This window comes from Typha latifolia, chromosome 10, assembly GCF_019914945.1.
Source record: "Typha latifolia isolate L0001 chromosome 10, TyphaL0001v2, whole genome shotgun sequence".
In the NCBI taxonomy this organism is placed as follows: domain Eukaryota; kingdom Viridiplantae; phylum Streptophyta; class Magnoliopsida; order Poales; family Typhaceae; genus Typha; species Typha latifolia.
Window position 1 is genome coordinate 9,386,259 of NC_133095.1, and position 9,671 is coordinate 9,395,929.

At 36.2% G+C, this 9,671-nt stretch overlaps 1 protein-coding gene across 2 annotated transcripts; it reads right to left on the minus strand.

Annotated features, from left to right (window-relative positions):
• Window positions 1-6,998: 6,998 nt before the first annotated feature.
• On the minus strand, window positions 6,999-8,619 carry LOC140797044 (squamosa promoter-binding-like protein 4). 2 transcript variants are annotated; one of them, XM_073150318.1, is made up of 2 exons: window positions 8,144-8,619; window positions 6,999-7,401 (listed from the first exon to the last, which is right to left on the minus strand). In XM_073150318.1, the coding sequence occupies exons 1-2, from the start codon at window positions 8,479-8,481 to the stop codon at window positions 7,203-7,205; spliced, it is 537 nt and encodes a 178-aa protein (XP_073006419.1). In that variant the 5' UTR covers window positions 8,482-8,619; the 3' UTR covers window positions 6,999-7,202. The 2 variants fall into 2 exon arrangements, with proteins under 2 accessions (XP_073006419.1, XP_073006418.1); XM_073150317.1 differs by having other exon boundaries at window positions 8,092-8,611.
• Window positions 8,620-9,671: the final 1,052 nt, after the last annotated feature.

A 9,671-nucleotide genomic window follows, 5' to 3' on the forward strand; every position in this document is an offset into this window, starting at 1 on the left:
CGAGATGACATCGGTGAAGTCCGAATCGTATCACTAGAGCTAGCCACCTTAAAGATGGTAATGAGAATACTAACTTTTGCCACCTCATTAATAAGATTCATTGTCATAGGAACCACATTACCTTGGTTATTGACCAAAATGGTAGCATGATCATTATTTGTCAAAGAATTGCCTTTGCTTTTGTTGTTTTTTATCTGGAACTTTTGTGTAGTCTTGCCGAGGTGCCCTCCCCAGTGGACTGGTCAAACACTCCTAGTATGCTTGTTGTTTGCAACGATGGCTTTCTTTAAAAATTTAGCCTAGAAGATATAAAAGAGGCCCTTTGGTCTAGGCCGACTAGGAAAGCTCTTAGCTTGGATGGTTTCTATATTAATGTTTATAGAAAATACTAGGATATTCTTGGGGAGGACTTGGTTAGGTCCATAGTGCATTTTCAGTACTTTTCCATTACTCTCCGGACTTGGGGGCAAATTTTAGTTACTCTCATTCTGAAATAGAATAATTCTGCCAGAGTTGTAGACTATAGGTTTATTTTCCTTTTAATGTCATTTAAATTTTTTTGGCTAAGCTCCTAGCAAATATGATCAAGCTTGTCCTAACCTCTTTGGTTGATCGTGAGCATATAACTTTTATTGCTGAGAGACATATTCATGATAACATAGCTCTAGCCTAAGAAATTGCTCACTCTATTAAATTATCTAAGCCTGGAGATAATGTTTTGATGATAAAAATTAATCTCGATAAGGCCTAAAATCGGTTGAACTAGGGAAAATTTTGAGATTGTGAATTGTATGAGTTTTCCAGATGATTTTTGTTACATGGACTTTCACTTGTATTTCTTCAACTAATTTATGATGCTAATTAATGGTTCCCTGTCTACCTGGTTTATGAGCAAAAGAGGCAATTGGCAAGGTGATCCTCTATCTCTGTATCTTTTTATTTTTATTTTGAAATTATTTTGGCCCTTACGTGTGAAGCAATTTTAAGCAATGAATCTGAACCTTTTAAACTAAATCAAAATTGCGTCATTAGTCACTTACTGTACACTGATGACTTGTTAATTTGTATCAAGGCTACTGAAGCCTCATGTACCAATATTGTCGGTATTTTTAAAACCTACGAAATGTTTACAAATCTTTGAATTAATTTATTCAAATCTGAAGTCTATTTTCCTATTGAGCTCCCTGCTATGCAAAAAAAAAAAACCCTTGTGCACACCCTTGGTATGCTAGAGGGAAATTTTCCTTTCACTTAGAGAAAATATATTGAGAATCCATGATTGTGAAAATTTCTTAGCAAAAGTTGAAACTAAGTTAAACGGATAGAGATGTGACTAACTTTCTCAAGTAGAGCTGATACGAGTCGGACTTTACCGATGTCGTCTCAAGCATGAATATACTTTAGGGATGTCTTTGTGTAACGCCCCTACCCGACACGGGCACGTGCATGCCCACGCGCCCACACGGCACGCGCGGCGCACGCGACAGGTCAAGCAGGGCTCATCACGCACAAATACTCTCCTCTGCACATACAATCATGACATCATCAAATACTACCTGCTAACATATTCATGCCAACACCAAATAAAACATACTATCAACCAAATAAACCTATTAACATATGAATATCCAAGTCCACAATAATATACACTAGACCACTAATTAATCTGGTAGGACCCACACAGGCCATGGCAAACCATCAAGATATAACTAAATAACTAATACACGAGTATATTATGATTTGACCTGTATTATACCAATTATCGTCTATACAATGAAGTACAAATATCAATAATGGTACAACTCAATATCTAGTTAAACTATCTTCTATATCATCTCATGTCTATAGCTCACCTCATCTTTCTAAAATATCTCCTCGGGATATCTTAGGTCGATATCACATACCATATTATCTATGGGGGTTAGAAAAGAAATAAAGAGAGTCATGAGGGTAAGGCTCAACGAATAGACCTTATCCCGAATCAATGAAGCCAAACAAAGAGTAAATCATGTACTGGATAATATAAATTAGAAAGAGCATCATATCATGAATGAGTGTATAAATATAACCTCAATAATATATAATTAAAATGTAGATAATATGTCATAACTGATAAAAGTATATAATCCTCGACAATGAGTAAACAAATATTCATATCATATTATCATCATAACTCTCTCTCAAATATGACATATGATGCATGCCGACTATGACCATGCTATGATATCAAATGCAACCATATATAATGTATATTGACCACTCAATAATTAGGTAATCAAATAATAATGAAATCATATGCATTTCTCAACATCTCAGTCATCAATGTCAGTTCTATATGTCATCATCATACTAGACAACTCTGCACATTCAACACCCGATACCCGGTCTCAACATCATACCCGAAGGCTCAAGAGCATACTCGCCATTCGCAAGGAGTATCTCAAATATAACCATACCCTGTCATCCGCTAAGGGTATCAACATCCATCCAGACCGGGCACCCTTTTAGCTGATAGAAATCTCGTGAGGATAACTCGCCATATATGCCCTACCGAACAGCATGTGTCTGAATGTCTACTACACACACAAACTAATGACCTCGAACATAAGGCCACAGGATCGCGACTATGTCGAGCGATCAATCATCCACCAAGTGCGTCCTAACCCTCACGCCCACTCGGGTATCCTCACACTTTCTATCAATTATCATATCAATCACATTTCATGCTTTCCTCTAAATGACAAATCATATGCATATATCCAGTACGATAACAAGTCAATACCTAACAAGAATTTAGGTGAAACAGGAATCAAGAGAAAAATGATACAATGTAGTATCCAACCATGTAGTCAACACATGCATGCTCATACTAATTTATTACATGCATACTCATACTACAGATCAATTGAACATAATATTATAACAATATAATCATCTCTCACCATCTATATATATCACCAAAGTACTCATATCCCAGATCAGCCTAATCAAATGCATGATAAAAGTATGCTCGACTGTAATCATCTCTAGATAAAATTATATAATCATGCTGGAGGCTAAAACATGCATGTACATAATATATAATATAACCTAATTTGAGAAAGATGTCTAGGAGATAAGACTACTCACAGTCTGATCAGAAGACACGAACCACGCATCTCTCAAATCCGTCAATCAAATATCAACTCATCGTCAGGGTCCACGGGGTCTCACATAAGGGAGTTCGGGGTCTAAAAATATTTAAGTACCATGAAGTTAATCATTTATCTAATCAGAATTAATTCAATTAAAATATAACTCTTTATTTGGTTTAGAATCACTTCTCTTTTAATTTTTATTAAAAGAGAAGTGATGTTGGTTTAGATTTTTGACCGGTATCAACAGCTAGGGTCAACCACTTGGTCGAAGCCCCGCTGACAGAGGAAGGAACCCATAGTGCCTACCCGACCGGTGGGGAAGACAGGGACCACCCACCGACAGGCAAAAACCCAATTGATGTAGGGGGAGGGAGTTGTCGGCAAACCCGACCACTAGCAAACATGCTCCCCTCAGCAAGCAAAAGCCTGGCTGAGGGAAGCCCAATTGCTAGAGGCGACCAACAATGAGAATACACCTTGCCTTAGCCACCGGCTAAGGTGAGGGGCTGCCTGACGGCTCCAGCCACGAGGGCGTCGAAGGAAGCCACCATGGACATCCTTTCAAAAAGGGAAAGCTCACCAAACTGATGCGGCAAGGCACGAGCCCGCTTGATAGACGAATCGCAGTGAGACTGAGAGGAGGAGAAAAATTGAAGAAAAATCTTAATTAACTAATGAATTGCAAATCAAACTTACCTAGAGGATGAAGGAGCTCCAACGCTTCTATCCAGGGGGTCGGCGGTTCTGGTAGCACTCCAGCGTGACGAGAAGAAGATGAGGGGAAAGACTACTGGTGGGGAGAAGAAAGAAGAAGAAAAAGGATGGAAAGAGAAGAAAGAAAAGAGAGAGGGAGGGGGAAGGAAAAGGGGTGCCCATTCCGGGCACGTGCACATTTTTTTCTTTTTTTTGTGGATGTTACACCCACCTCCATCTCCGCCTCTGGCTAGGTGTCTCTCACCTCCTCTCCCTCCGAAGCTCTCCAACTCCCAACCCCTAGTCGGATATCTTCTCCATCTGCCCTAACCCTCACTGTCGTTGCCTGCCTCTACTGTCCTTCACTATAGCTGCTGCCTGCCGCCTTCACTGTCGTTGTGGCTTTTGCCAAGGTAACAAATAGGTGAGTTAAGGGTGCATATATGTGTTTGTTTATGATCCATTATATATATATATATATGGGAAACATTGACATCAGTTAGATTGCTATTATGTGGAGCAATGAAATGTAAAGTGTAAACGCTTAATTTCAAATGTAAAAGGAAATTAAATACAAGGATATTTTTCTTAAATCTTGAGAATAACTTTACTGCTGATTTCAAAAATCTAAAATATATTTTGAAGTTCTCAGATAAATTGTTATTATGTTAGATGTGCAAACTGACTGTGGGAAGGCTTTCTATTTATTCTTGTGTATCTGTTATTATGTTAAATACAAGCATTTTGAAGTTATCAGATGAATTGTTAATGCTAATTTTCTTAAATCTTGTTTATGAGATATTCTTAACCCTTCAAGCTTGTCTGTCGCTCCCATTCGTTGTCATTAGAAAACAAAAGCAGCAGCTTTAAAGAGCCGAAAAGTTGTTCATGCTAGCTTCAGGTACTCGAGTTAATTGCCATGAAGGCCAATTAGATGATTATTCAGCTAATCGGGTTTTGTTTCTTATTCTTTTATATCTTGTGCTTTACCATTGTTAACTTGCCTGATTTCCCTCCCCAACTGTCATCTGTGTCTATCCTTAGAGCAGTTGTATGCATGGAGTGTGCAGTCACGGAATTTATTGATCTGTTTAATTATTGTTTAATTAGTTTTACTTGCTTACTGTTTAATTGTTAGATCTGTTTGAATACTATTATTGTTTAATTTCTGTTATTTTTAATGTAATTTTTTAGATATTTTCAATTACTGTTTAGTGTCTTATCTGTTTAATTACTAGTTTTACCGTATTGATCTGTTTACTTGCTGTTTAAACCCTTCATTGCAATTTTAACTCGCTTTACTTTTAAATTGGATTGGCTTGGCTAATGCTCCTGCAGGAGTGATTTGATCAAATTCCAGACTGCTGTGGCCAGTGGGTTCTGACTAATCTAAAAATTCCAGATTATTGATGTCCAAAGTACACATGTCTATTGAACAATATAATATTGTAACTAATTAGCCTGCCAATCTAGTGCTGATAAACAGATGTTAGGTGTGGAAAAGAATATGCCTTAATCCCTCAAGGATTTTGTCAATTTTTTTATTCTTCCAACGCCCTGTTAGCTTTCACAGTGTAAGATTTAATATTCAAGAAAACACAATAGTTTAGAGGTCAAATATCGAATGCTCTTTTCTAGCAAAATAATAATTTAAGTATTACTATAGTACACTGCCTTTTCCACATATTTATTATTTACAAACCTGCATTTTTAATATTTACAAGAAAATCCCTGTCTTTTATCCTAGTTTTGTTCTACAAAAGAGAAACATCAAATTATCTCTATTCTAGATCAGCAATACTATTTAAATTATTCTACATATAAGCCTAATTATAATTTTACCGTTGATTGACTAAATTATTTCAAAAATCTTCCATGCTCTCTCTTGTCCCATTCACTTATCTTATACCACAAACAAAAATATTTGGCTCAATTTTTTCACCTATCTCATTTCTTACTTAAATATGCATTGCATACCTACAAAAAATAAAAATACTTTAAATTTATATACCAAATCAGAGATATTTTGGTCAATTTCAACCAATTATTTGTACTTTTACCTTAATTTTATATCACATTAAATTATAATTATTGTACCACTATTCTAGATTACAGACAAAAATTAGAATACCATGCTTTAGATTAGAATTACAATTTTAAGAGTAAGAATCTAAAATAGTTAATCTAGGATGCTTAGCCATACGTGTAAAAAGACTTTTAATCTTTCCTTAAAAAGACTAAAATATGATGGCTCATATAGTTGATCCATCTACATTAGCCACATATACTCTTGCAAGTAACAGCATTTCACAACCAGAAGTAAGCTGGAATAGATGATAAGCTTAAAGCATCACAGTTATACATGCATTTCATATAAATCCTGCCATCTCATTACCTAAGAAAACAAAAAATCTTATTGAACTTTTGTTTGTGCCACTTATTATCTGTATAATTTTGATCTATGTGCAACCGTTAGTCCATGGAAAAGACATAATTTTTCCTCAAAGCTATTAAACATCTGATCTTTCATCTTCTCTCATTTTGAAAGACTTACAAAGTCCAAAATGTAAAGGTGCGAGATATCTTGGATAAAAGAAATATCCAGCTGGAGGAGTTAAAGAATGTGCAAGGTTAGATTCACCATAAATTATCATTAATCTAAAAGCAAAAGTGCGCATGTCATCTATACTTAACTTGTGATGAATATAACTAGTTGTAGCTGTTCTTTATGAAAAAGAAAAGAATGAGAATACAATTGTTAATAGATATACATGATCATGATCTGGTTTTCTTAGTTGTGCAACAATAGTACTACTTGATCAATGACATGCTAAATGTCCTAAATAAACTAGAATAGTAAGTTATAAAGAGGCATTCAAAGTAATGCTTGCATGACAGCCATCTGAAGTGTAGAAAAGATCTACATTCAAGCATGAAGTAAACCCAAGTACCAGAACTCTGCAGCCAGGCTGCTTTAACAGCCTCTTGTACATCTTTGATGCAGCCATTTTCAAGTTAAGAGATCAAACATTAGAGGGTAACTGCACAAACATATTGAGTGAAGACATCTACAGGCTTTTTAGTAGAGAATTTCATTTTGAAAGTGGGTGAATTCTTTCCACCATAAGAAAAAGAACATTGAGAAAATAAACTGTAAAACAGACACCCTTGTACAGCTAATCCATATACATTAGCCACAAATACTCTTACAGGTAATAATACCATTTCACAAACCAGAACTTGGCTGAGAGTGGTGATAATTAAGCTTAAAGCATGACAGAGTGCATACCTTGAGTGAATATTGATAGACAGCAGTAATGCTATTTAATAGTACAGAGGAAGCCATAAGATGACAGAAGAGAGAGAGCATGTTTATCTAATCTGGAAATGCTTGTATGAAGAACTTCCAGGGAGGTTCATCTGAATCCTCCCATCTTGGTCTGCCTGCCTGCATCGGCTCGAACCTTCTCCCTGAGCTTCTGAAGAACTCTTTCTTCGCCGCTCATTATGGCCAGCCAGACGTCTACGGCAGCTTCTCTTAGAATCATCAAACTCTGATAGCTCGTGGAACCTGCAAGGGTGTATTTCCAGAAGAATGAGTAAATTTTATGCAATGCCCTAAGTGGAACCCAAATTGTTGGCAAATTTGCATAATTAACCCAAAAATTAGATAGAATTACTAGCTCAATTGCACACAGGGTAGAGGTGCACAAGGAAGCCAAATCCTTTATCTAAATACCCACCAGAGTAAAACCTAAAAATATTGCACAATGTGCAAATTGAGCATGTACAGACTAAGATGCAACATAAGGATCAAAAATGAAGAAACAGGTATATTTACCTAAATATCAAAAACCTTCAATTCTTTTAAAATATACAGATGAATGAATTCACAATCACCACTTCAGAGCACGGGCTCATATAATACTTTTTAGGAAGTATGAATGCCAAAACTCTCCAAAGAAGTAAACAGCGATCTTACTCACAAACCTTAAAAAGAGGAAACTTTACATAGATGGAGCTAAGTGTTACTTGTGCCAACATATCTAAGGAAGATTTGTTTAACTGTTGGATTCTTGATGACTTCTTCTTCACTGTTTCCACTCATTTACTTACAGAGTAGACAAGAAGATTAGCAGAGATGAGTAGTAATTCCAACATTTACCTTCACAAGTAAACAAAGATCAAAACTTCTGCTAGACTAGTTGAAAGAATAAACTCGAAAGAACACTTAGAAATCAAATCTTTACTGTTATCACACCCGAATTATCCAAGAGACGGGCGAGATCAAATCAAGACCAAGGATCTCGCACCTGCTGCATTGCTGGCAGAATCGCTGGCGGAGGCCAGCGACGATGACGACGGCGGCCTTGGCGTGTGCCTCGCACACCTTGTGCCGCCGGTGATACCGCTTCGCCTCCGTCAGATCCACCGCGCACTTCTCCGCCTGGCAGCACGGCGGCGAAGCCCCGCCGCCTCCCGACCCCCTCCTCGCGGCGGCCAGCGGTGGTCTCCTCTTCTTCTCCTCCTCCGCCGCCGTTCCGGCGCCGGCGAGGTCCTCCTCCTCCTCGTCGACCTCGTCGGCGGCGGCCGGATCCTTCCGGTGCTTATCCTTGGAGTTCGGGTCGGGAGTTAGGGATTTAGTCGCCATGGAGGGGATAAGTTGGGAGCGAGGAGGAGGAGGAAGTGGAAGAAAGTGAATGGATCGGAGTTGAGGAGGAGGAGGAGGAGGAGGAAAAAAAAAAAGGTGAAAAGGAAAGGGGAGTGACTTGTGAGGACCACAACACAATACCCGCCATTTTCTTTTCTTTTCATTATTTATTTTTTAATCTTTTTCCTTTTTTTCTTTTAACGCAGTCAGTAGTAGTAGATTGGATAGGTAGAGACTAGGGACTAGGGAGGTGCTAGCAAGTAGCAAAGGCCAAAAAGAGGTAACAAGAAGCATAAATATTAAATATATATTTATATAAGGGATAAAGGATAAGGGAACCCACATTGGACCATGAAAGCATACCAAATCACTCCATCTTGCTATAAATTTTAATAGAATGATCACACTCTTTTGTTTTTAAATTTTTGGTTTTTTTTTATAGAGGTGGACATGTTAGAATGTTTTTTTATTATTATTATTTAAGAATCTCAAAGTTCGATATAAAATAAATAGCCAGTAAGCTGTTTAGTCTAAACTTCAAGCCGTATGTATTGTCAAACTATTACGATGTAATTAGTTTGATTATATAAGACTATGTATGGTATAACTAAATAAAATTATATTATTATCTTGGATAAAAATTAGTTATATCAATTACTAATTTAAACTATTATTGATTATCACAAATTTAAATTACATCATTAAATATTATTAAATTATAATATACTAAATATAAAAATTAGTATAAGTTCAATTCAAAATAATTAGAAATAAAATCAAAAGTAATATAAATAATAAAATAAGTTATATAAAAATGTTTAATAAAAAAATAAAATGGTAAAAATTTTAATATAGAAATACTAAAAATAAATATAAAATAGTGCTAATTAAAAAATAAAAATAAAATTTGAGTAATTAAAATTGTTAGTTTTGTTATTTCTATATCTAAATGTGTTATTTCTTATATTAGTAAGTAATAAAACTCGTATCCCTCCACTCGGAATATATCATCTAACCTACTAGGTACGATACTATATCACATCCTCTCTTTTAGAATATGGCATCTTGATAGGACTCCTAATCTCATTTATTAAATTCGTACCAAACATGAGATTATGGGAGGCCCACGGGATAACTAATCCAATACCAAATCACTCCATGTTGCAGCAAAATTTTAATTGGAATGATCA

Excerpts from the sequence above, each read along its gene's own strand:
- LOC140797044 (XM_073150318.1), bottom strand. The coding sequence starts at position 8,481 with ATGGCGACTAAATCCCTAACTCCCGACCCGAACTCCAAGGATAAGCAC. Across the intron at positions 7,402-8,143 it reads TTCTGCCAGCAATGCAGCAG|GTTCCACGAGCTATCAGAGT; the intron begins GTGCGAGATCCT and ends ACACCCTTGCAG.